Source organism: Paramormyrops kingsleyae, chromosome 20 (genome assembly GCF_048594095.1).
Source record: "Paramormyrops kingsleyae isolate MSU_618 chromosome 20, PKINGS_0.4, whole genome shotgun sequence".
Classification (NCBI taxonomy): Eukaryota; Metazoa; Chordata; class Actinopteri; order Osteoglossiformes; family Mormyridae; genus Paramormyrops; species Paramormyrops kingsleyae.
The window spans coordinates 3,319,282-3,345,884 of record NC_132816.1 but is presented as its reverse complement, the minus strand read 5'-3'; the positions used below and the strand labels follow the sequence as shown (position 1 = coordinate 3,345,884).

Here is a 26,603-nt window from a genome sequence, read left to right as displayed (position 1 = left end):
GCATACAATAGTAACTAAAATACTGGGGATGGGGACATGGTTCTAAAATTTTTATTTGTTCTTTTCTTTTGTTAGCGTGACAGTAAGTAACTCTGCATAAACTAAGCAGCTTCATTTGTTACACATTTTACATAATTTATTGAATACTGAACTCACAGATATCATAACACAAACAAAATGTGAGAGAGATGCAAAACGATGCGATATATCTGCAAAACATTTTCATTAAGCTTTAACGACTCATTCAACATCAATTTAAATAAAGTGATGTAAAAATATCTAAATTCTTTTAACTGAGCTAGCCAAAATGGCTGAAACTAGTCAGCAATACCCTAACACCACAAATTCAAAATTAGATCAAGCCCAAAAAAATGCAATTCGCAAATGAATGAAATTATAAACGAAAAAAACACCCAAAGTCGCTTATAATAAGTCAACCTAGCAACGCTGTGTTCTCTCCAGCAGGCAGATTAGCGGGCAATTATTTACGGGCCTTCTTCGAGGTCACGTGACGAGGAAGCTGCGAAAAACAAGCGTCGTTTGGATTCATGTTTGGTCAGCTGCTCATATTTACCCGTATTATAAAATGCCAAAAGACAACTGTGCTGCTCTATTGTTTCCTACAGCAACGAACGGATGACATGTTTTTGTCCGGCAGAACATGATTTTAGAAAATCTCGACGTCTGAAAAGAATCATCAGAAGACAAACATATATCTTTCTGCAGGGAGGATCTTAAGCACTGTGCTGTCTATAAAGGTATTCTTCTTATGCGTCATGTTAACAGTTATCAGTTATGTTCAAATATACGAGGCGGTTGCTGTGTATCCTATATCGTATGTTTTTGTTTTTCACACCTTAAAAGTCAGAAGTGGGGCAAAAATAGTGATTGAGTTCAAATCACCACAGTACTATAGTTAAGAAACTGAAAGGAATCAGCGTAGTTTTTGGTTTCTGTGTTTTACTCTGAAGCCACAGGTATACAAACGGAAAGGGAATAAATATATAATCTGTATAAAACATTGTAATAGTCAGTAATGAACATAAATGCATATGAAGAATGAAAGAGACCCTTGAAGTATAAGAGTTTTGTATAAATGTTTTAAATTCATTGTTTAAGAAGGGGGATTGGATATACGTGTCATTTTGCTCTGGTAGAACAGGTCACATGGATTATACCCATTGTTCTCCCTCTTCTTCTCTGGGTTATGCTTTTTTAAATATATTGCTTTAAGTTTACATGTTCAAAATACACAGTTTGTTATTGAAGCCTTTGCTGTGGTTTCAGGCAGAGTCTTGCTTTAATCTTGTTTCTGATTTGTTCAGGTAAGGATGATAGCAGTCCTGATTCTAGCAGCCATGATGCTCTCCCTGCCGGGACCTGTGAGCTCCGAAGCCGTCAGTCCCAGCAGCCCAGAAGTTCTCAGAGCCTCAGCCTATGCCATCGGTGTTCAAAACCAGATGAATGGGTACCCTTATGCCTTCAAAGTCACGGCCATCCAGTCTGCCAATGCCCAAGTAAATTGGCTAAATATCACCTGCCTCATTTTCCTTTGCTCATCCAGCATGTTCTTTATCATGTTTAGGTTCATCATGTTTTAATTCGCTGGTGACTGACATTTATGGGAATATGACATATATATATTATTATTATTATTATTATTATTATTATTATTATTATTGCTTAGCAGATATGACCATGCATTTGACATGACAGGCTTGAAGAATTAATGAACATTTGCAGTTAACTTAACCGATGTGACCGTGTGGTTTCTCCTGCATGGATATCAGCATTAATGTTGCTGAAGCAGATTTGATTTAGAAACCCATGTGTATGCCTGCAGTGTGTGAGGGGGGGGGGGCTGAGGGAATTGTGCCAAAGTGACCGTATCTGTGAGACATCAAGGTTTGTTCTTTTTCATGTAGATCTGTGGTTAAGTTTTGTGGTACAAATGTTCAGGACAAGCGCAGAGCAGACTGATACAGATATCATAACAAAATTTAAATTTCTTGTGTTTTGATGTACACTAAGGGAATTTGCAAGTCATACCGGTATATTAATGATCATTATTGTAGTCCCTGGACTTATGGTTTTGGAACTGGTCCGCTGTCACAGCAGACAATTATCTTTTTATTGCGATGAAGTGTTTGTCTCTGCAAAGTTCGAAAAAGATCCGTCAATCTGGAAGTGAATACATTTTGAACCAATCATACCAAAATGAATTAATTTCTCTTAGTGGTGGCACAAGAAAGGACAGCCATTGAGACTAGTCATGCAAATTTGGGCTTTTAATAAACCTTTTTTTTTTTTTTGAGAAGTGGGGAGAGTTTGTAGGAGGGCTGGGAATTGTAGAGGTTGGTGGGGGGGGGGGTGTGAGAGGAGCAGGAATTAAACCGAGGAGAGGGGGTGACAGGGTCATCCAGGGAGAGCATTGTTGTTATTCCTACTGAATCTAGTTATGATAAGTGGCCTGTGTCGTTTGCTGGCCCTTAGCTTTATCCGCCTGCACGAGTGAAATACTGGCTGAGGGTGCAAGCTGGCCAGACGGTTTGTAAAAACAAGCCGGACATCGAGCCGGCAGACTGCGCACTGCGGAGTTCTCCAGATGCCAAGGTGGGACACGGAACTCCCGAAAACTCTAAATCCATAATACCTTGAGTGCAAAATGTTACTGCGCAGTCCGTCATTAACGGCAAGGCCATTATTTACAGAACAGAGCTTTTTCTGTCTTTGAAAATGCTTCACAAAGCACTTGTAATCTCCTAGCACTCAAGTGTTTTGTTTGAGATAGGTATGTTAATGTTCTTACTACAGCATTACTACTTATGGCCTTGCACTGAATGTTGTTTTGATTTAATCAGTACTTAGTGTCCCCTGCTATTATGCTGCATTTTGTGTCCCCTTACAGACGATGACCTGTGATTTCGTGGTGCTCATGGTCCCGTACTCCCATGTACCGAGCCACCTGCTGGAGAATCGATGTAGTGCAACTGTCTGACATCCAGTGTAGCACTATTTTCATCAAACACAATGCTGTAATATTGTTTTAATCTTGGTAGTGGAGAAAAACTCCTCATTGCTTTCTAAGTCTCTTTAAGGAATCTCCTTCCACAAATGTTTTATGATCCATCGGATATTATTTAGGGTTATTGTGAACTGTGCAATGTATCAGTGTTGATGTTTCAAAGTAGTAAATTTTTATTATGTTTCTGTATATTAATACTGATGATGTGTATTACATGAACTACAGTTTCAGAAGTATTAGTTTCTTTAAAGAACTTGATATGTAAAAGTGAAGTAGCTCATGTTCACAACTAACAGTTCTTACTTTTTCCTACTTCAGCCTGGGATAGCTGCTCTAAGGAGCTGTTGGTGATTCAGGGTGGCAGGTTGCTCCTGCGGTCCTCCCTAGCATAGGCTTTCATGCATCTTTGTTCTACCAGCTAATCCACAAATGCTGCACCTTCAAATAAGTTCAGAGTTGCACACTCTGCTCCCAACTGAGAACGAGCAAAAATGTGAGCACCAGGTTGAGAATCACTGGCTTAGACTTGCTTATGTCCTGTTTTAGTTAATCTTAGTGTTTTCTTTGCTTATTTCCTGGTCATCTATTACAGTTTTTTTGCCAGTTGCTAATACACAAATAGCTAATTCAGGATACAAAGTGAATGTATGATTTTGCATTTTCAATGTACTGAATGTTTTGTTTGCTATAGAGTTTAGAAATATACTATTGTTTGTTTTTGGTGGGTAGTGCACAGAAGATTGACATATTCCATTAATACATATTCCATGATGTCCAAGTCTAAGTGCAGGGGTGGACAGTTCCCTAAAGCATAAATTTTGTTGGCATATTGAAAACACTTTTTTGCAGAAGCTTAGACACAATTCCCTGATAAACATGGATTTGTAGTTTCCCTAGACACTTTTCATAATCCTAAGCACAAGTGTCATCTCAAAGCACATCTGACCTCATGCTGTCATTCAGAGAGCACTGCCACTCAAAAGGTAAAACTCCTGTACCTTCAAAGAAACAGAATGATCACACCATTGTCATGGTTTAAGCACAAAGAAATTTAATTGTCAGCACACTACTCAAAAGTTATGAACCAATGAGAAAACTATAATGCAGCAACAGAGGTAATCGCTTTGCTTGTTACAATGGAGCTAAACAATCGGTAAAGACACCAAGGAAGAGGTAAAGGATGAAACTGTAAGAGGAGAGGAATAGGTCATAGGGTAAGAAGAGGAAGACACCTAGTTACATATGGCTCAGGCTTACGTTGGGGGGCAATGTCACACTGTGACAATCTCACATATGACAGACATCCACAGGAACAAGTGGATTTACTTCATGCTATGGAGATGGCTTGTGATGCCAGCCATAGAGTCCCTGCAGGGGTCGGTTCACCACCTCAGGGGATGCTTCCCACACTGTCTTGCCAGGGTGGACGTAGCATGTGACATTGATTAGACCCTTTGGCCTGACCCAGCCCAACAACAGGATAGAGAGTGAATGTATTATTCTGCATTTTTAGTGTACGAACCTTTTTGTTTGCTATAGAGTTTAGAAATATGCTATTGTTATTTTTTTGGAGGTAGTGCAGATAAGAGTGAGGCATGTATTCCATTTTAAGTCCCAAATACAGTTACACATTTTTCTGCACTTTTTGTACTTACATTTGTGCTGTTTTTATCAGTTCATCAACATATTTGCTTTGGCAACAGTATTTTCAATTAATTGCAATAGTGTTAAGGTGACAGAAGTAGTGTCTATATAGTTGGGAGTGTGTGTGTGTTTTAACAATAAAGATTTGTTTGGCAATAATCCTTGTTTGTGGACAAGCTAATTGGACAATCTTATCCACAAAGGGCCGATGTGTATTCAGGTTTTTAGGATAACCTTTAGGTCAGCTGTTCAAACCCAGGTCAATCAGTCCTCTAATTAGTAATATAATTAGGGAGTTGCAGTGAAAACCTGCATACACAGCGACCCTTTCTGGATAAGACTGCACACCCCAGCTCTATGCAAAGGAGCCTAGAGTTAAAAATCTTTAGATTTGTAGATACTATTGTTGTTGATTGTAGCTAATCCCATTTATATACTGCACATAAGAACATTCATTTTGTGTTTTTTTTTTTTTTGTGCAAAAGTAACATGTCAGTGTTGTCGTCCAATTAAATAATTTAGAAAATGTGAGGATTAGATTTTGCTCCCATCCCATATATTGTCTGGTTTGGCACAATGGGGAAAAACATGTTGAAAATTGTTAAAAACATTTTTTTTTCCAGTATCACTTTCTAAGCATCAGCTCACCAGGTTAATAGTTACACAATGAGAGGCTCAGGATACAAGCTAAATAGGGCTACACTTGATTGAAATTAGCAACCAATGGAAAATGTTTAGTACAGAATAATGAATATTTGAGCATTTACTATACTATCTGTAGTAATGACTAATATATGATCAGGTCAGAAATTATAATGGGGGGAGGCAGTCTGGAGAATGCTTCACCAAAAATGGTGGTCAGCCACCACCGCTGGATGAGGCATGTCAGGATCTGACTGGAAATGGCTGCTGGTACAGACCTGACCAGCGTCTGTTTTGTGCTGACTCCGTGTGTTATGTAGAAGCTGTCATGGTCAGGTAATGTTTTAAAAAAAAACATTTTAAGTTTAAGTTTCTTAGGGTTGGCATCCTTAATTCCCCTCCTTTTTTAATGACTAATTTCAGTTCTTTTTATGTTTAAAGTTGTGACAGCCCAGGATGTTCGTGCCAGACACTCCACTGATCCCAGTTCAGCTTGTGAGCAGGTGAATGCAGTTAGCCAGCTTAACATAGGAGGCTGTCATCTGAGTGTACAGGGCCTGAGCAAAGGTGGGCACAGTGTAGGGTGACCACCTAATCCATGTCAGGAGGGACACTATGAGCTACTTCAGCTTTTACGAACTGCTTTAAAGCTGAAAGGGTTCTGTGCTCTGCTAAAATGTTTGGTTAGTTCCGAGATTGAAAGACTCATCCAGCTGTTTTGCATTAACATTACTGACACATATGCATGATTATAGGAGACTGACCAATCAGCATACAGCAAGAACCCAGTGCTTAAGTGAAATCCTGGTCGTTTTAATTGAAATGTATGAAATGGTAGTTTACAAATCCTGTTGTAGCTCATAGTGTCCCACCTGACATGGATTAGGTGGTCACCCTAGCACAGTGCTGGCAATGACATCAGAGCTGGGGGAATATCAAATGTGGGAATATTTAATAATAAAAATAATTTAAAAATGTTGCTGAGTGAAAAATTTCTCACAATTTATAATATTTCTCAATTCACACCCTAAAAATATCTTGTGTATATGTGGCAACGATGTTGCACATGCAGGGTCAGTTTTTGACTTTGAAGTATTTTTCGTGCTGGCATTGTGGCACTGTTCCAGGAGGTCAGCCCTAGGAGGTCAACCTGGATGTGCTGAACAAGCTCCATGTCAGTCTTCCCAGTAAAGAAGCTCCTATTCCGGTCTGATATAAAAAGGCCAGTAGAGTCAAAATTAGGGGTGCACCGATCGATCGGCGCACCGATCGATCGGCCTCGATCACGTTAATTTGAGGGGATCAGAAATCGACCATATCCCCATGAGATCCACCGATCTTAGTTATATGCTTTTAACTCTTTGGGGTCGAGTATGTCGTCGACGACATCGCGTACTTTTCGCGTCTATTTCAGTTTATAAATATCTCGCTGAAAACTTAATGTATAATCATGAAAAAAACGCTGGCTAAATCCGTAATCTGTCTTCTTTTCAAAACGTCCATTGTCGGAAGTATTAAAGTTTTAAAAATTAGGTTAAATCGGCAAAAAAGTAAACCATGTCATCTTACTTTGTTTTACCTACATCGGGGGCGTGTAGTACCGCTCTCACCCGAAGATCGCTATTCACATTCTAAATAGCCGCCTTAGCGCGTATTCAAATCGCATTCGCATGGTAATTTGATTAACAGCGCAACGGTGAAACGCGATCCAGATACATCCCCTTCAGCGCCATAAAAGGGGGTTGGGGACGTGGCCAGGTGACAATGGCTCATTCATACACATGAAAGTTGCTACATATTCAATGAAAGGAGCCAGAAATAGTTACATGAGTTAGGTTTTTCTTATTTATTTATCCAAATTAATGTTGCATCTACACCATTTAGTCATCTTCATGTAGCCAAGACTTTGGTGATCAGATATCTGGGATCAAAACAAACTGCCAGCATTGCTTACTATGTACTTTTATAATGTTTCTGCAAGTGTTCCAAACTGCATTTTGCAATGTCTATACTTTGATGTCAAATTTCAAACTTAACAAAAATCTGACATATTTACAATATATATTAAAATAAAGATGAGTGTAATGGCAAAACAAATATATAAGAAATTATTTATTTGCCATGAATTAAGTGTGATGAAATGTGTGATCATGCCCCAGTCAGTGAAAGTGTGTTTCCTACCCCTAGGCCCCAGAGGGTTAAATCAGCCTTTTCTCCCATTCCCGAGAGAGGTGCAGTGCAGGCTGCCTCCCTCCCTATTTTTTGGACAAGTGTGTCATAACAGCTATATATATATATTTTTTTTTACAAAATTAGAGAAATTAAAGTCTGGAAGAAAAAATATGATTTTGTAGTTCAAACAGCAATGCTCATTTATATGTTCGTTTATATTTGAGGACACTACCTCATGTTTTGTGAGTATTCATATCAATTTACTCAATAAAAATGGAAACATTGAAGTAACTGTCTTTTAGTTATGAAAGAAACAAGATCGGCAAAAAAAAATCGAGATCGGCAGGTAAGGTTGCCTAAGGATCGGTGATCGTTGATCGGCCAGAAAACTGCAATCGGTGCACCCCTAGTCAAAATATTCAATCAGTTGTTTTCAGCAGTGCACAATTCTAAAAATAAGTGACTGAGAGCTGAAGTGAACAACATTTATTATCTTGTTACAATGGCACATGTCAAGGGGCATTATATATTAGACATGAACAGTCAATTTGTCAGGATCGGTCCCTGCCTTGTCCTGTCCTGTCCGTTGCTTCCCCATTTGACCAACAGGTGTCACTGGCTATTCTATTTGTTCCTGTGTTTTGACTTTTGTTAAGATGAACAAAAATGTTAATGTCCAATCTTGCAGTAACACTGTTTTGCTGGAAATAGAGGAGGTAGCCTCGCAGTTTGTGTTTAGGGTCCCTGAAATGTCTGTTGTGGACTGGCCTCCTGTCCAGGGTGCCCCCTGCTCTGTGGTTTAACACAACCCTGCAGTGGATAGATTGTTGTAGATGGGTAGGTTATTTAGATGTGTTTTTTGTAGCTACATCTTTAAATGTTTTAGAAAATACAGGCAGTTATTTATCGTAATGGTGGAACCCCAGAAATTTAATTGCCATGACAGTAGAACAGGCCAGAGAGGGAGTGTAGCCCGGCAGCATTGCAGAGCGTTAACACCCCATCACCTCCCAGCTGCTGTTCCTAGTTCATGTGATTGATCCCTTGACATTTTGCATAATGTTACAGGTCATGTGATAGACCCCTTGACAACTTGCATAATGTTATAGTTCATGTGATTGATCTCTTGACACTTTGCATAATGTTACAGGTCATGTGACTGACCCCTTGACACTTTGCATAATGTTACTGGTTTCATGACTGATTCCTTGACACTTTGCATACTGTTACTGGTTTCATGACTGATCCCTTGACACTTTGCATAATGTTACAGGTCATGTGGTTGATCCCTTTACAACTTGCAGAATGTTATAGTTCATGTGATTGATCCCTTGACACTTTGCATAATGTTACAGATCATGTGATAGATCCCTTTACAACTTGCAGAATGTTATAGTTCATGTGATTGATCCCTTGACAATTTGAATAATGTTACAGGTCATGTGATTGATCCCTTTACAACTTGCAGAATGTTATAGTTCATGTGATTGATCCCTTGACACTTTGCATAATGTTACAGGTCATGTGATTAATCCCTTTACAACTTGCATAATACAATAATTCATGTGATTGATCCCTTGACACTTTACATAATGTTACAGGTCATGTGACTGATCCCTTAACACTTTGCATAATGTTATAGTTCATGTGATTGATCTCTTGACGCTTTGCGTAATGTTACAGGTCATGTGATAGATCCCTTGACAACTTGCATAATGTTATAGTTCATGTGATTGATCCCTTGACACTTTGCATAATGTTACAGGTCATGTGACTGACCCCTTGACACTTTGCATAATGTTACTGGTTTCATGACTGATTCCTTGACACTTTGCATACTGTTACTGGTTTCATGACTGATCCCTTGACACTTTGCATAATGTTACAGGTTTTGTGACTGATCCCTTGACACTTTGCATGACGTAGTGGGTCTTGTGACTGATCCCTCACATGTACTGTGATCGATGCACCTGCAGTTCATGCCCTGACTTCCTTCCTTTCTTCTATTTCTTTCTGATTGTAGATGCATGTACCTTGACATCAACTGTGGCAAGAGCTGCCTATATGTCCCACGATGACATTTTAGGATTTTTGGAGACTTCTTTCAGCATCTTACAGTCTGCTTTTGGGTTGAACTTGCCTGACCTGGCCACGCTGGCAATTGTTTTAAGTGTTCTCCATCCACCTGTAAATTATTTTCCAGACAGTGGATTGGCTGGGCTGAGATCTTTTTATATCCCTTCCCAGACTCATATGCATCTACAAGCTTCTTTCTGAAGGCCTCTTTGGATCATGGTGATACCACTCAATTCAACAATCAAGAGCAAACCAAACTAAATGTCTGTGGTTTAAATAAGACAGACTCCACCAAAAAGCTCTGTAACAATGTTCTAATCTTTTTCACCATAATCTAATTCTAGACATTTTAAATAGTAATGGATGTGAGGGTGTCCTAACTTTTTCCTCGGTGGAAATTGGCATCATCACACAATTTCTACTGTTAAATAAGTGAATTTGTTAATTGTTTTTTTTGCATAGGTGATACAGTTACATCACCTTTATCTACAGATGTGATTTGAAAGAAGATTTAATATTGATGTGTTGATATTTCTTAATAAAGAACTATATATTTAATGGGGTGTCCTATTTTTTTCACATGATTGTATAACAAAGTGTCAGACATTTTTACACATAAGCAAAATAAGCAAATGTATGCAATTAAACTGGTGATCCTGATCTTGATAAGCAGATAGTAGATGGATAGATATAGGTAATCCTGTTAATTCATCGTTGAAATCATAGTAATAAGGCATGGACATTAATAATAAACACACTATTGCGGCTGCAGCAACAACAACAACAATAATAATAGATAAAAATGCAGATACGAATATATAGAATCATACTTGGTAAGCACGTTACCATAAAGCAAAGTGCGTATTTCAGTTGGATCTCTGTGTTCACCTACATGTTTTTCTGTTTTGCTAGAACCAACCTGCGATCAAAAAACACAGCGGTATATACCAATGGCTTGAACTCACAATCTGCGTATATCGTCACAGCGCAATCGCTTCATTAATATTAATATCACGGTGCGCTGACGTAATCCGTAATCTGTTGGTGTTTAGGTTGGTACAGCATGAAAAACATCTACACGTTGCTTGACTAGAGTAAAACAGTGTATATTCGGAAAGGCGTTCATCTTGCGCAGATCTCAGACCCAAATGGATCCGTGGGCGACGCGGCTCTCAGGAAACTGCAAGGCGAGTCCGCAGGCGCTTCTCTGCTGTCCGGGCAGCAGCATTGGAATGATGCTGTCAAAAAAATTAGGTGTCAAAAATGGCAAGAAAATCAAGAATCGAGCCAACAGAAATACGAAAGCCAACAAAATCTCTCCGTACTTACCCCCAGAGGTAGGCTGAAATCACATCCGTCATTAAACCTAATGCGACACCATTATTCTTCGCGATTTTTAATTACTATTACGGTTGCTTTGTAAATCGGCTAATTAGGTTTTTTCTTATTATTTCAGGACATGTTGCATAGTTTCTGTGAATTTGATTACAGAATAAGGCCTGTGACAGACATAACGGGGGGGGGGGGGAACTCGCATCTTACTAATGACGGTGGTATTCTAATACCAGGCTACGCGCTTTTCAAGTTAGGGTAATATTTGACAATAATAATGAAAATAATGACAATTTCACAGAAATTCATCACACCCTAAATTAAGAGACAGAAAGATTAAGCACATATGTTTTTTCGTCATTATCAACTATGAAAATAATTACAAGTCCCTGTATTTTCTAAATGAGTTGCATTGTTCTTCATACTTTCTCAGTCAAAAGTAAGTAATTAGGCTACGTGTGAGTAATCCAGGTTGTTCAGTTATGTGCCTAAATGACTATAACCTCTAAACATCATGTGACAGCAAATTTGAATCACCCTTTTATTACATCATCATCCTCAGAAACATCCATCCATCTTCCAACCAGGTATTGTGATCAAGGTCATGGGGGGGCTAGAGAATACCCCTGGGGCATCAGAGGGCATAAAGCTGGGACCACCCTGGAGTGGATGCCAATGTATTGCAGGGCAAATACACACAATCATGCAATACAGGCTATTTAGAAAGGTCAGTTAGTCTAAATGTGTGTATTTCGACTGTCACGTGGAAAACTCCACAGACACAAAGAGGAGGTGGGATTCAACCCTTGGGGTGCCTCATCTTCTTTGTATTATTATTATAATTATTATTATTATTATTATTATTTGTTATTATTATAATTGACATCATGGCAGCAGTGTGTCCTGAGATGAACTGGCATCCCATCCAGAGTGCCCCCTGCCCCCTGTCATCTTTATTCCTGGGACAGACTCCAGGCTCCATTTTACCCTATACTGAAATGAGTTTAACCATATTGAACCATGACTGTAAAGTTTTATTTCTTCCAGCCAATTATTTTACCAGATTTTTTTTTCAAAGCTAGCAATTATATGTTTTATTTACTCTCACTCTTAAGGCGCTGTCAGTTCTGAGGCGACTGTAATTTGCAACATTTGATAAAAGGATGAAACTAGAGGCTGGGCTGTAGTGCTCTGGTTGCCTTCGATAACAGGACAGCTTACCAAAACTTTACTACGGTAAAAATAATCCCATACACTTTCCTTATTTTTTGTACTCTGTCAAAACTAAAAATGGAAAAAGTCAAATGCTCACGCTGAGCGTAAAGGATAATAGGATTACAGTCAGCGCTCTCTGTTTGACTTTAGCTCAGGTTGTGCTCCATATGGCTGATTACCTCAGTAGCATTTCAAATTCAACATCAATGCTTTCTCTTCCCTCAGGCTGAAGAGGGCAACGTGGAGTACAAGGTAAGCGTTTCTGCCCCCCCCCCCCCGTCACATAACAGTATTATCGGTTGTGCAGATATTATAATACAATTTTTTTGTAAAGTGAGGATTACTAACACTATCATTACTTGTTTTATTTCATATAAAATTTGTATGCTGTTGTTTAATACACTAGAGGTACATAAACAATTATTTGTTCTCCATAAGAGAAAATATAACATAAGTGAAAGTTTTAGGGTCGGAGAGCAGGATGGCAGTGGGGGTTAAGAGCATTGCTGAAGGACACGGGGGTAACATGAGATATATATATATATATATATATATATATATATATATATATGATAAATGATCTATATTATGATTACTGTGGCAATTATAGGATTCAGATCCACAACCTTCCAGGCCTGGATGAGCACAGACCCATCACCAATGAGCACCATCACTTCATATACATATTACATTTAGGGAATTATTGATAAGTTTTAAATATTAATTTCCATTGTAATGTTAATTAAAAGAAAATGTATAATACGCGCAGAACCAGAAGTATGTGGAAATCACTGCATTTGTAGGTTTTATTTAGATGCACTGCAGTGTACGATATTTACTGTTAGCGTTTGCTGTATCTGCAGGTTTGACTTAGCCATGCATGACAGCTACTGATGTTCAAACTGCTTTGTCATCAAAGATTATGATGTTGTACTTCACACCTGCTTTACAGAGGGTCAAATAAAAAAAGTGAACATTTAAGGAACACTTGTCTCATAGCTAATAGGAAACCGATATGCAACAGTAGTGTGAGCGACAGCTGAAGCTAGGGAACCATATGGTCTTTATAGCCTCACATCCCTCTGTTTTGAGAGGGTAGCCTAGTCTACATGAAAAACAATAATTAAGGAATTTAGAGATCCAGTGTTTTAGTAAATAATTACGACATAAAGAATATACAGTTATCTGTCAACACCCATGTAACATCGCTGCCAGTGTGAACCCAAAATTATGCATTTGAAAAAGATGTTTAGATTGCAACTAGGCTCCACTTAAAATATTTCTATTTCTTAGTGTATTAATACTTCCAGACTATAGATTTGCATAATATTGCTTCAGTAGCTTGATAGCTATAGACACTATTTTTTGTAGCAGTGGGCTAGGCTAACGTGTAGCATATTAATGGAAATCTAACTAGTCTGACCTTCATACACGGCCGTCTGCCTGTATTTAAATCACATCAGTGTTTTTAGGCTTAGCTTACACATCGACATATGTTTCAAATACTTACAACATCTCTACTTAGAAGGGGTAGCTTAATAGCCCAATAGTTTGACCTTTAGAAGATGACTGACTTTATTTGAATGTTTAGTTCTGATAGCACCTGGTAATAACAACGGGTCAACTAGCACACTTTGTTTCAACTCAAATTAAACCAATCAATGCTTGCAGTGCATGCAAGTATTGGATAGGGAGAGAGATAGAATGCAAATTACCTAATCTAGGCAGCCATTTAAGAAGTGACATGAAAATAAGATGTGCTGTGTTTGCAACGCAGTCATGTGATACAAATTAACTATCAATACAATAAAATCATCAAACTTCCAAAAAACTGAGCGGGCAGTTTCCTGCCCCCCTCAGTCTCTATGGCCGTGACACTCTGGCCCTACGGGTTTTATGACTAAAGCTGGTGAACCGTACGGCCTTCGCAGCTGAAGTTGGTGAACCCGACCCAGTACCGCTTTGAGCACCTGGTGACGCAGATGAAATGGAGACTGCAGGAAGGCCGTGGCGAGGCTGTCTACCAGATCGGCGTGGAGGACAACGGCATGCTGGTGGGGCTGTCCGACGACGACCTGAAGGCCTCGCTCAAGACGCTGCGCAGGATGGCTGAGAAGTATGACCTCTGTACACTCCCACAATTCCCTGAACGTGCAGCAGTCAAGGTTCTGGATCCACATTTGCGTGAGATACCAATTTGGCTCATTCTGTCCAAACCGACCCATGAGTAACATTTTAAACTATGCGAGGCTAAACTTTGATTTCCCCCCTGTCTCAAGGGTCGGTGCTGATATCACTGTTCTCAGAGAGAGAGAGGTAGACTATGGCTATGACGTCTCCAAAAAAATTGCGGAAGTTCTGGTGAGGAGAGTCCCAGACAACCAGCAGGTGGGTTTCTTCTTTATAAATCTATTATTATTACAACAGATGTTGTGGTGCTAACATTTGGCCATCTGTCTGTGTGCAGTTCCTGGACTTGCGAGTGGCAGTTCTGGGTAATGTGGATGCTGGGAAGTCTACACTGTTGGGTGTGCTGACCCAAGGAGAGCTGGACAATGGCAGGGGACGTGCACGCCTCAACCTCTTCCGGCATCTTCATGAGATCCAGACTGGCAGGACGTCCAGCATCAGCTTTGAAATACTGGGATTCAACAGCAAGGGGGAGGTGAGGGAAATCATGTGTCTCTCCTGTGTGAGGCCAGCTATTCCGAAAGGTTTGCAGTTGCAAAGGTCAGTGATAGTGAACATAGTGTTATTTGGCTTTCATGGATAGAAAATTTTGAATTTTGACCACCATCTATCACTGCAGGTGGTAAATTACAGTGGTTCTCGCACAGCAGAGGAGATATGTGAGAGTTCCTCGAAAATGATCACCTTCATTGATCTGGCTGGACACCACAAATACCTGAAGACCACCATTTTCGGCCTCACCAGCTACTGCCCGGACTTTGCTATGGTGGTGGTTGGCGCAAACACAGGCATTGGTAAGCAGCTCTGTTCATTTGCCAATTGCAGATTTTGAAATGGTATTTTGGTAGTAGAGCTGGGTAGTGATATGTAATTAAATTATGAGGTAAAAGTGAGAGCAGAAACTGCAGGTCTGCAGAAAAACCCACAATAGCCTGCAAGCCTGTTTCGAACCCTCTGTTAGCTCAGATTCTTTTGTTAGCCTGCAGATCTGCTTAGATTCTTTTAACCTATAGGCTTACTCAGATTGATCTGTTACCTTACAGACCTTCTCAGATTCTTTTGTTAGCCTATAGGCCTGCTTAGATTGCTCTGTGAGCCTGCAGACCTGCTCAGATTCTCTTGATAGCCTATAGGCCTGCTCAGATTGCCCAGTTAGCCTTTAGACCTTTTACAGTTGTTTTGTTAGACTACTGACCTGCTCAGATTGCTCTGTGAGCCTGCAGACCTGCTCAGATTCTCTTGACAGCTTACAGGCTTGCTCAGATTACTTTGTTAGGCTACAGGCTTGTTCAGAATTCTGTATTTGGCCTACAGGCCTCTTCACATTACCCTGTTACCCTACAGGCCTGCTCAGATTCAATGTGGTTGAGATAAAGCAACCCTTTACCAGATAAGTGGCACAGAAGACAGGTGGATTGATAGATGGTTGGATGGCTATCGCAATTTAGCTGAATGCTTCAATTAAGCATTCTTATGGCACTTTTCCTGTGGCATACAGGAACCAGGCCATCCCCAACCTGTACCACGAAGACATCGTAGTTATAGCGCGGTTCCAGCTCAGTTTGATTTTCCACTGCAGAAGGGTCAGCTCGGAGAAGGCGTTGTCTGGAGAGCAACAGTCATGTAAAACTGAAGAGGCGCTTGTTTACTGTTCACGCAGTGTACATCATGATTTACTATGTGCCAATTTCCACTAGCATGTCTATGAGAATTGGCGTGTTATGTTAACATTAAACCAGGGCTTTTAAGTTTCATCGAAAGTTTGGAGTGAAATTACACCTGTTAGGGGTGCAGCGTGTGTGATACGGTCAATGCGTGGCACTTGAGAGCCCAGCCTGCCGCATTCATCAGATCTTGCTCTGCCACTTCCACCTTGTCTGTACTTGTATGTGTGTACATCCTTGTAATAATGTGCTTGCAGCGGGATCACATGTGACTTATTTTGGAATTTACCCAGAAACAACAAATGCTATTTTCTGATTGGCAGGTAGGTGGCTATTAACTCTGTATAACTCAGGACAATTATGAACTCTGTGGATAACTCCACTTCTCTTGCCTGCACATCATCCAATAATTATATTTAACGGGACACCTTGGCGGCCGTTATCCCTTACTGCTCAGCGTGAGAAACACAAGGTGCAGCGTGTGGGCATGTAAACTGGTTCAAATATGTGTGTCCCACAGTCAGTGCGTGAGACTTGAAAGCCCTGATTATATGCTAGTAGAATTAGCATTAGCTTGCATAAGTTTGTATCATCAATTCATTCCTTTCAGCCATTCTATAGTACTTTAAGAAGGAGGTTGGAAATTTTCAAGTTCCATGTTATCCGGAACGCTTCATTGAGATCACTGGTTCTTTCTTGTCTCCATGCATTTCAACCAATCAGATGGTGGTGATGCAACCTACTCAGGTTAGCCACGCTTTTGGCCCTGCTAGTAAGCAGGGACATATGAGCGTGGCTATACGTCAGGTTTCACTCGCATAACTTGCAATGGAAAAGCGTCTCTTCAGGGTTCGGCTCGAGTACAGCTCGGTTCTTGGTGGCAGTGGAAAAGCACCATAAGTGATTGTAAGAAGGTGTCCAACAGGGCGAACTGTGGTCTATGTGAAGCATATATGGTAATTACGCTGAGTTGATATAATGGCCCCACCCCCAGCGGGCACGACTCGGGAGCACCTGGGCCTGGCCATGGCGCTGAAGGTGCCCATCTTTATCGTGGTGAGCAAGGTGGACCTGTGCGCCAGAAGCACGGTGGAGCGCACGGTGAGGCAGCTGGAGCGCTTTCTCAAGCTGCCCGGCTGCAACAAGGTGCCCGTGGTGGTGTCCAGCACGGATGATGCCGTCACCGCCGCCCAGAAGTTCGCCCAGTCGCCCAGGTATGTAGGGGTCAAACCCCCCCAGCTTAATTCTTTAGATTATCAGATGGCTATCATGTTGCTTAGGCTAATGCAGAGTGGGCAGTGTGTTATCTCCTCAGTAGGAGTATCCTGGCACGGCTCTACATGCAGATAAAAATACTCTGTAATTAAAATAATGAGTCTCTGCAAAGACTTCCAGCTCAGTTTGAGACCCCCCCCCCAGTGGACAGGTCAGCGGGTATGTGTGAGGGCTGTATCACACCCCACCCCCCCACTTTGTGATGTCCTCTCATCCATTTGACACCCTTGCTGCAGCATCACGCCCATCTTCACTGTGTCAAGTGTGTCGGGGCACAGCTTGGACCTTCTCAAGGTCTTCTTCAACATCCTGCCGCCCCTCAGCAACAGCAAGGAGCAGGAGGAGCTCATGCAGCAGCTTACAGAGTTCCAGGTACCCAACTCTGACCTCTAACCCCTAACCTCTAATCCTTAACCTCTAACCTCTATGGAGCCTGTCTCTCTGTTCACATACAATATTGTGCAAACATCCTACAGTCAGAGAAAATAGAAAAGCTATTTATCTATTTAGAAATAAAAGCTATTTATCTGCATAGTAAGGGTATACTGGCTCAAAAAAACACAATTTAACATAGTTTTTTTTGTGTTACTGTTAATAATGTTGTATTAGGAATTTCTTCCATTCTCCAAAAAGTGAGATCTTGTTGGATGGCTAGATGAACACAGTTCCCAAACCTCTCCTCAGGGGCACCTCAGCCATTACATGTATTTGTTAAATTTCTCCACCAACTCAAATAATTCATTAAATTAATTAGATAAATTACTCTGTGAAGTATTGATTAGGCAAGCCAGTGGTCGCGTCAGTAAATACATGGGTGTATTGAATGGTTTCTGCAAACACTGGGGTGACTTTAGGAGAGGCTTTGAAGTATCTAAGTTAGCACTTTTGTCAGACATATTATCACAGTTTTACACCGAGATGAAGACCATTTAAAAGACCTTCTCTTTGGCTGCCGAAGACTTTTGCACAGTACAATAGATTCAGATTCGTATATCAGTAACACCTTGTTTCCTCACACTGACTCGTCGATGCTCTCACATTCACAAACGCTCACCCACAGCACCAACCACCAGGCCGCCTGTCTGTGACTGCCCCTTAGGTGGATGAGATTTACACGGTTCCTGAAGTGGGGACAGTGGTAGGAGGCACCCTCTACAGGTCAGTCAGTGCCTTGCCCCCATCTTCCTTAATCCTGGAAGGTAAGACGTGCCCTACAGAGGCCCACCAACGTGCCTCATCCCCAACAGCGGGATCTGCCGGGAGGGCGAGCGCCTGGTGGTGGGCCCCACGGACCAGGGCGACTTTCTGGACCTGACGGTATGCAGCATCCAGAGGAACCGGTCAGCGTGCAGGGTCCTGCGAGCTGGCCAGGCTGCCACGCTGGCGCTAGGAAGTTTCGACCGCTCACTGCTTCGAAAGGTGCTGAGCTCTGGCTCCCTGGACTAATTAGCTTTGCAGGGCTCGGCATCCTGCAACTCGCCGGCCACGTGCGACTCTTTCACTACGTGGCTGCAGGATAATACTTTTGCAAAGATAAAATTTATTTATGAGTTCATATTATTTTTCAATTAGATATTTCTTAGCTCTATGTGAATTAGGCTATCCCTCGCGTGCCTCTGTATCGTATCAACTGCATCATCCACATCTTCCTCAAAGTCATTCTTTTTCGACGAGATTATGTCTCCGGTCAAATTAATTGCTCTTCGAAGTTTTCTTCGGTACCCGAGATTGGATGTAGGTTTCAACGTTTATTGCAATTCTTAATTCTTTCATGTGCTTTTTTGTAGTAAATCATCACCACGTCTTCGTAAAAATTATTATATTTTCTCCAATTTACACATTAGAGCCAACTGATCGAGTTTGGAGCAGTAATTAAATTCTGTACTGCTCAGTCAGCACAGTAGAGTGGAAAGCGCAGGGCAGACGACTGCAGAGCTAAATGAAAGGAGAGGTGAGGGTGAAGACTATCGGTACAGAACCGATCAATGTTGCACTATTAGCCTTTGCACTGTTATGCGTCCAAGTGGTTTAAAACTGAGACACCCCCCGAAATTGTTTTTTTTTTTATTTTTTAAAATTATTTTCTGTTTTGGGGTGGCATGGTGGTTAGCACTGTTGCTTCATATCTCTGGGACCCAGGTTTGAGTCTCCGCTTGGGTTACATGTGTGTGGAGTTTGCATGTTCTCCCCATGTCGTCGTAGGGTTTCCTCTGGGTATTCCGGTTTCCCCCCACAGTCCAAAGACATGCTGAGGCTAACTGGGGTTACTAAAATTGTCCATAGGTGTGCATGTGTGAGTGAATGGTGTGTGAGTGTGTCCTGCGATGGGCTGCCCCCCCGTCCTGGGTTGTTCCCCACCTCATGCCCGTAGCTTCTGGGATAGGCTCTGACCCCCCCTGACCCAGAAGGATAAGCGGGTTGGAAAATGGATGGATGGATTTTTCCTGTAAGTACTTGAAGCTTTGTTTTTGTGTTAAATGCATTTATACCTATATCGCATTAAGAAATCATATGTATAACCTCCTTCTCTGCCCATTGCGGTTCTTTGTAAATCTTGGGTCAGACATTTAGGATAAAATGGCTCTTTGCTTCAAAAATGTTGCTGACCCCTGCTTTAGTGTAATACATTTCGTAATGCTTGAAATGGATTTCAGCCAAGGTATCCTTAAGTATTATGGCCATTAGTTTTCCTTTGGGATGTCCTTTATCTGGTTCAATATAAGCAGTTTTAACAAGGTATTAAGAGTATGGAACTAGATATCCTCAAAGGAATTTATTTCTATTAAAGCTTCTCATTTTCTATTTTAAAGTTCCATTGCGAAAACAAACTTTACAGATTTGAAGTTACAGAAGCCTCACTCTGTTTGGGTTGAATTTCCTAATGCCGTGAAGTTCTGTGACACGGCTGACACCAGTTGGGTTCTGTGTTGCGACCATCCCTGTGTGCAGGGCATGGTGATGGTGAGCCCGGAGATGGAGCCCACCATCTGCTGGCTGTTCGAGGCCGAGATCGTCCTTCTTTTCCACGCCAAGACCTTTCGCAAAGGCTTCCAGGTGACGGTGCACGTGGGGAACGTGAGACAGACGGCTGTGGTGGAAGCCCTTAAGGGCAAGGTGGGTCTCCTGACTAAAAACTGCCTTTGAGAGGCATGATGCTTCATGATCTCGAAATGGTTCATTTTCCAGGCTTCCATGATCCGTTGCTACTAGTTTCTTGAGTTTAATTAGCTATTGTATCTTAAACTTTTGGACCTTAATTAATATAATGACTTTAAAGTCTTATTGGCTAAAGGCATCAGCTATCAAAGCGCTAATGGACCTTTCAGTGACCAGTGGTCCAATCCAAGTCTTCTTGGGTTCAATCCTCACTGTGACAAATCAGCTTTCTGTAGCAAGATTGTTTTTAACTCAATAAAGGTGATAAACATCAAGCCAGATACAGCCCATCACAATGATTCACTGTTATGTCAGTCTGGCTCTTCCTTTTCAAACAGGAAGAGCTGCGCACTGGGGAGAAGGCAGTGGTTCGCTTCCGGTTCATCAAACACCCAGAGTACCTAAAGGTGGGGGCCAAGCTGCTCTTCCGGGAGGGTGTGACCAAGGGCATCGGGCACGTCACGTACCTGCAGTCCGTCTCTCCCAGTCAGCTCCGATTATAGACCCAGCAGAACCTGTTAACTGGTTAACAGTCTGAGTGTTAGATAATGTTTTATCCTTCAGTACCAGCCCCGTGCAGCAGAGGGCAGCTGTGTGCTCATTCCCATTAACTTTGACTTTATTACTAGAGCCACAGCTTTAGTGTAGAAACCCAGCTTAGCTGACCTCATCCCATTAGGCAAAATAAGCTGCTATATGTACTCATGGAGGATTAGGATTTTGATGTGGTCTAGTGGCTCCTGTCCTTATTTTAAAAAAAGAGTGTTCTTCATGATGGGAGTGCATCTTGTGACATCTTCATCAATCAATGACTGTAAGGTGTTTTCGAGTTATTTCTGGGAGTATAGTTGACCGTGAACATCACCAAACCTTTCAGTGAAGTTCAGAGGGATTTTTCTTGGTAAAAAACTGCTTGAAATGTCCGTGAAATAAGCATTAGAATCGCCTAGCTGACTTAGCTCTTGTTTGAAGAAAAAAAACATCTAAATAGTGCTACTAGTGCCTGTTGTTTTTTATGGCTTGGACATCATTGTTTTTGCCTTGGGTTACTGGTGTAGCCTTGACCAGTGTTTCCCACCTGGGTCCTTGAAGACCCCCAGATTGTCCATGTTTTTGCTCCCACAAAGCTCCCAGTAGGGAACAAAAACATGGACTATCTGGGGGTCCCCAAGGACTAGGTTGGGAAACACAGGCTAGACTGGTTTATATGAGCTTCTGATTGACTAGGTGTGGGACTTGCTGTGGTTTTTTTCCTTCTCTGGTCCATGGTCAGACGCGTAACAGCCCGTGGTGGATGGGTGCAGAGACTAAGTGTTCCTTGTATGTCATACCGTGTTCATGCTCATTTGAACATGGTGGTTTGTAGCCTGAGACCTTGCTCATGCATAATCGCTTTATACATTTAACAGATGTGATGTGGACAAGCATGCCAAACCAGTACAAATGCTGTATGGTGCCACTGCAGAATATACTTTTAATTTCAAGAAGGAGGAAATACACTTTAATATTATATAAATTCTAACTATATGTATAAAATGTGGCTATAGAGATGTTTGATTTGTACGTTGTCTGAGGCTAATAAAGACTGACTATTATCCTGTACAGGATAAGCGTTTGGATGATGGAAGACTGTATGAAATCTGTATTTGAATAAATCATGAGTCTGGTTATACCATCTACTGCACAGTGTGGTGAAACGTAGTATTAGAATACTAGTGTTAGAACAGAAATGTAAGTGTCCCGATAACAATCCATTTCACATTGTGTATGTAAAACAGAATAATCAGCTTGCAAAGAGAAATGCAGGAGCTGGCATGAATCATATGACTCAGTCATTTAGTCCCTCATGGTGATACCAGTGCAGGACTACATGGAATATTCCCACCATAAATCCTACGGCCCATTGCTTATACATTAGGAAAATTAAATGTTGTGATCTTTGATTTTCAGTTGCCTGCTTTCTGCAGGGTAAAACGAAATGCCAAGATGATTCAGCGTTTCAGCTCTTAGACAGCAGAAAGTAAAAAATTCACACACCAGTACTCAGGAAAAGCAAAACGTCACACCAATGTTGCAGTCATAGATAATCCTTAGACATGATTGGTTTGCACATCTGCCCTCTGACTCCTTGAGTATAATCATATTTTACAGCCGTATAAATGATTCAAATGTATATTCCCAGAACTTGTGAAGCATGCTGGGTGACTAGCTAAAAAATGACAGCGGTACATTTTATGCCGGAAATTGCACTGGTCAGCAAGAGAGCTAGTTCGCTTTCAATGAATGGACTAGGTAGAAAATATAATTACCTTCCTAAATAATACCATTTTGATTTTGAGTGGTACATATTGCTGTATTGCATTCAAGGTTAAAAGCATAGTAAATCCAGCACGGAGTTATGCTCTTCCAACACTGACCTCCGTGTAATAAGTGCTGACATAAAGCAGGTAACAGGCATAATTGGAGGTAGAAGTGGAAACGGCCAAACGGAGCGCGTCATTAATCATTTTGTTAGAATCTACTGTTTCAGTACGGAGTGGCACCACAGTTTTAGAAATCAAAGTCTGACTCCTGAAATAGATTTGCAGCACTGTGGCTCAGCAGGCAGCAGCTTGTCTCAGCTCCAGGGCTGTGAAGGTCTCCTCCTGCACTCCACAGATACACGGAGATGCCGCCAAATGGACATCTCTGAAGGCCCCGTAGTGTGTTACCGGCAAGGCCACCCCCGCTCCTGCCTCTGCCCAGGTACCCCCCCGCCCCCCATTAATAAACAATACCTGTAAATAACTCGCTGTACTTTTGTACTTATTGTATTATTTTGTAAAAGCTGTATTTATACCATTCACTCCTGCACTTGCACTTTATACATCTATCAACAAGACATTCACATTGTATTTAATAACTGGACTGTATTTGACCATTGTGTTGTCTTAACTATGCATGTTTCTACTGTATGAGCCATTGACAGCCCGAGTTGAATTTCCAGCACGTGTGCACACACTTGGCCAAATAAACCTGATTCTGATATTCCCTGATGGACTGGCGTTCTCTCCAGCCCCAATGTGACCAGTTAGAAGATGGATGGATGTACGTGCTTCCTTTTTGGAACAAGTAACCCATGTCCACATAACACATACAGCCTTTGCAATAAAAGCATAAAATGTGCACAACAGAAAAACCATAAATAACAGGTGTGAGGTTGTCCACAATCTCCAAATGACATCACGGGAGGAAGGGGCGGGGGGTAAGGAGGAAGGACACTCCAAGATTTCTGCTGCAAAGTATTTTATTTCAGTGATCTCTACAGGCAACACAAAAAAGTGTTTTGTTTGGAAAATAAAAACCCTACTGTAAGTATGCGAAAAAGTCACCTCCTAACCTCGGTTAGGGATTTGTATAGCTAATTCACCGGGGTGACAACAGGGGGATTTCTGACGTATGAAAAAAAGGGGTTCCCAAAAAAGGTGACGGACCTGAGACGCGGATCTAACAGGAAAATTTTACCAATGTAGGTGCAGAGGAAACGTGTGTTACTCAGCACCTCACGAGAGCTGAAGCCTGTTTCCATCACAACATATGTTTGTCATTTGGTTTATGCAAATACATGCTTTAATTTGAGTCATATCAATGTCTCAGTCAGCTTCCATAAAGCAGTGAACCTGTCTTTATTTAAAATCTACAATTTGACAGCAGAATGAACGAATCAATCTCTTCTTTTCGAGAATGCTAGTAGTAGTATTTACAGCCTTTGTCAAAGCATGAAGAATCACGCAATCTCTGAAAACATTCAATCTGTCTTACCACGGTAACAGCAAGGCAAATCACATCTCCACAGAGCCAAACACACGGACATGTTTCTTCATCTGAAAAATTAGAAAATCCTTCGAAAACAGTGTCACTAAGATATACTACATTAGGGTCCACTGTGATTGACGACAAAAAAAAAAAAAACAAAAAAAAAAAACACAGGATGTCTAACATGGATTGCTGTTTCTGACAATGACAAAGAAACAGATGTCCATGGAATTTCTGGAATCTTCTCAAACATACCTTTTTTAAACATACCTCATACCGAAACCTCCTATTTATTATTTAAATCGGATTGTTCTATTGCTAATCCATTACCCTAACAAAATAATTGTGCATATAAACTCCAGAAAGGTCCAAAAACTCTTCAGAAAAATACTGTCAGTATGAAATTCCCCATTAAAACCTGGAATTCCACTGTGTGAATCTGTACAAATATACAGGTGAAAATATCTGAGGTTGACGATGAGTTTGAGGTTGACGCCGAGCCATACAGCCATGCAGAAGCCATGACGCTATGCCTAACTTGCGGCAGAGTCTGTGAACTAAGCCAGGCTCCTCTGTCTTGGCTTGATCCTTGGATAAAGCTGTTGCATGCAGGGAGGGGACAGAGAGAGAGAGACAAATTAATCTTTTCTTTATATTTTCGGTATGTGCTTGTATTTGAAATATTTTGGTGTTTTATTCTATTCATCTCTCTTTTCGGTCATTAAACGAGAGCAATCTTTCAGTGCTGAAAGAAAATGTTAAGTCATTGCTGACAGGTACTACATAACTAGCTCCAAGATGTTTGCATCTGTAATGAATATGTAGACTTATGTCCCCCCCTTTGATTATTCCCTAAAGCACAGGTGTGGGTTTTCGGGATGACCTCACAATGGGCCAATAACAGAGCGTCCCTAGGACTGGAGTTGACAACCACTGCTTTATTATTGGCTGATTGAGAGGTCATCCCAAAAACCTATGGAGCTAATATTATGACAAAACTATTTGAATGTGAATTGTGTAAATTTGAATTATTTACAAGTGTTATTTATCAAAACTGAATATTATATGGGATTTAAAATAGCTTTGAATTTGGTTTTGATTTTATTTTGGATTTGAATTTTAAATTATTTTACTTGAATATTAAACATTTGAAAATTAACACAACTGATTTTTTTTAAGGCAGAGTTTTATAGACATGTATTTTCAAACAAGGAATGTTTTGTTCTGAATTCTAAGACTGTAGATATCCAGTTTTTTTTTTTTAAATACAACTTAAAGTTTTCAAGATGAAGAAGAAATTCGGAACATCAAATTCAATTTTCTAAAATTCAAACACAGAAATTCAGATCGTACAGAAAGTAGGTCAGAGGTCATCCACAGGGAGGCGTAGATGATCTCCGAAAAGTCGAACGAAGCATTTTGGCCAATTACTACGGAGCCCCTAAGGTGACAAGGGAACAGAAAAAAAAAATGGCAGAAGGAAAAAAAAAAACGTTGTTTTGCGTTATAACCCAAAACCTTTGCGTTATAACCCAAAACCTTTGCGTTATAACCCAAAACCTTTGCGTTATAACCCAAAACTTTTCCGTAGTAATGCAACAATAAGATCAGGTGACTAGCGTACTTTTGGTCATTCGAGTGCAACTTCCAAAGCCGCAGTTTGCATGATGTGGTTGATCCCCGCTTCGCTTATTAATCTAATTTAACGGTTAAAAAAACTTGGGTTCAGTGTGGTAAGATTTGATTGTTTAATTCATAATTAGTAATTTGTAAAGCAAGCCTTGGTAATGTACGTTTCAGTAACATTGCTAATTAATGCTAATCTGTTGAGGTTGATTTAAGCCTAAAGAATTGTTCGTTTTTTGTTGTTGTTTCATGTTTATAATAAATTAATATAAATCAAATGCTTTTTTCTCACATGAAGTCCATTTATTCTGCATTTTGCATACATCCATCGATAACCATGAAGCTGCCCAGAGTGCAAAAGCTGCCCACAAATAAAGTTAATTACATCACCCAAGTCGGAGTAGTTTTTCCATTGGAATAATACCCTTTCACATAAAATCCTATTAATCTGCCTCAGACTTATGTGAACATCATACCTAGATCCGAGAACAAACTGAATCTCCATATATTGTAGACCAAGATCAAAGTAAAATTCGATTAAAACGCTCCATGTTTTCCTATCAATTATGCTCCTTACACTGACTGATGAGGGAATAATTAATAAAATAAAGGGAATGATTCTATAAGGCTGCAACTAATCAAAACGAGAACTGACTGGCGCGCCGGCAAGGCAAGGCTACCTAATCGGAACAGATAGGGGGGGCGACAGAATATCAGCGGCCCCTACTTATCTTTTAGCCTTCCAGAAGGACAACTACGAGCCGGCTGGAGTCACATGTGGTTGTCACGTA

The 26,603-nt window shown here is 40.8% G+C and overlaps 3 protein-coding genes across 9 annotated transcripts in view; 2 read left to right on the top strand and 1 right to left on the bottom strand.

Moving 5' to 3' along the window:
* The first annotated feature begins 492 nt into the window (after positions 1-492).
* Positions 493-10,117, top strand: LOC111853784 (cystatin-2). Of its 5 annotated transcripts, none has more exons than XM_023831082.1 (5): positions 493-758; positions 1,326-1,517; positions 2,494-2,613; positions 2,909-2,981; positions 3,344-4,828. In XM_023831082.1, exons 2-5 carry the CDS (start codon positions 1,332-1,334, stop codon positions 3,415-3,417), a joined length of 453 nt encoding a protein of 150 aa, XP_023686850.1. In that variant the 5' UTR covers positions 493-758; positions 1,326-1,331; the 3' UTR covers positions 3,418-4,828. The 5 variants fall into 5 exon arrangements, with proteins under 5 accessions (XP_023686850.1, XP_072559544.1, XP_023686853.1 ...); XM_072703443.1 differs by lacking the exon at positions 3,344-4,828 and adding an exon at positions 9,507-10,117 and having other exon boundaries at positions 496-758; positions 2,909-3,035; XM_023831085.2 differs by having other exon boundaries at positions 496-758; positions 2,909-3,035.
* A 347-nt stretch (positions 10,118-10,464) lies between these two features.
* On the top strand, positions 10,465-22,063 carry LOC111853772 (GTP-binding protein 2-like). Of its 2 annotated transcripts, none has more exons than XM_023831062.2 (12): positions 10,465-10,896; positions 12,332-12,358; positions 14,038-14,222; positions 14,386-14,494; positions 14,574-14,771; positions 14,916-15,090; positions 16,955-17,174; positions 17,472-17,607; positions 18,335-18,393; positions 18,483-18,552; positions 20,185-20,349; positions 20,730-22,063. In XM_023831062.2, exons 1-12 carry the CDS (start codon positions 10,708-10,710, stop codon positions 20,892-20,894), a joined length of 1,698 nt encoding a protein of 565 aa, XP_023686830.1. In that variant the 5' UTR covers positions 10,465-10,707; the 3' UTR covers positions 20,895-22,063. The 2 variants fall into 2 exon arrangements, with proteins under 2 accessions (XP_023686830.1, XP_023686829.1); XM_023831061.2 differs by having other exon boundaries at positions 18,483-18,654.
* A 1,969-nt stretch (positions 22,064-24,032) lies between these two features.
* The window catches only part of LOC111853779 (apoptosis-stimulating of p53 protein 2-like), a 34,487-nt gene continuing 31,916 nt past the window's right edge, over positions 24,033-26,603 (bottom strand). For both annotated transcript variants that reach the window (XM_023831071.2, XM_023831072.2), the window contains exon 18: positions 24,033-24,785. In XM_023831071.2, the coding sequence (XP_023686839.1) occupies positions 24,744-24,785 (42 nt within the window). In that variant the 3' untranslated portion in view covers positions 24,033-24,743. The remainder of the gene's footprint in view (positions 24,786-26,603) is intronic.

Coding starts and splice junctions, on each gene's coding strand:
- LOC111853784 (XM_023831082.1), top strand. CDS start 1,332: ATGATAGCAGTCCTGATTCTAGCAGCCATGATGCTCTCCCTGCCGGGA. Junction 1,518..2,493: donor TCCAGTCTGCCAATGCCCAA/GTAAATTGGCTA, acceptor GCTGGCCCTTAG/CTTTATCCGCCTGCACGAGT. Junction 2,614..2,908: donor GGAGTTCTCCAGATGCCAAG/GTGGGACACGGA, acceptor GTCCCCTTACAG/ACGATGACCTGTGATTTCGT.
- LOC111853772 (XM_023831061.2), top strand. CDS start 10,708: ATGGATCCGTGGGCGACGCGGCTCTCAGGAAACTGCAAGGCGAGTCCG. Junction 14,223..14,385: donor CTGCGCAGGATGGCTGAGAA/GTATGACCTCTG, acceptor CCCTGTCTCAAG/GGTCGGTGCTGATATCACTG. Junction 14,772..14,915: donor GATTCAACAGCAAGGGGGAG/GTGAGGGAAATC, acceptor CTATCACTGCAG/GTGGTAAATTACAGTGGTTC.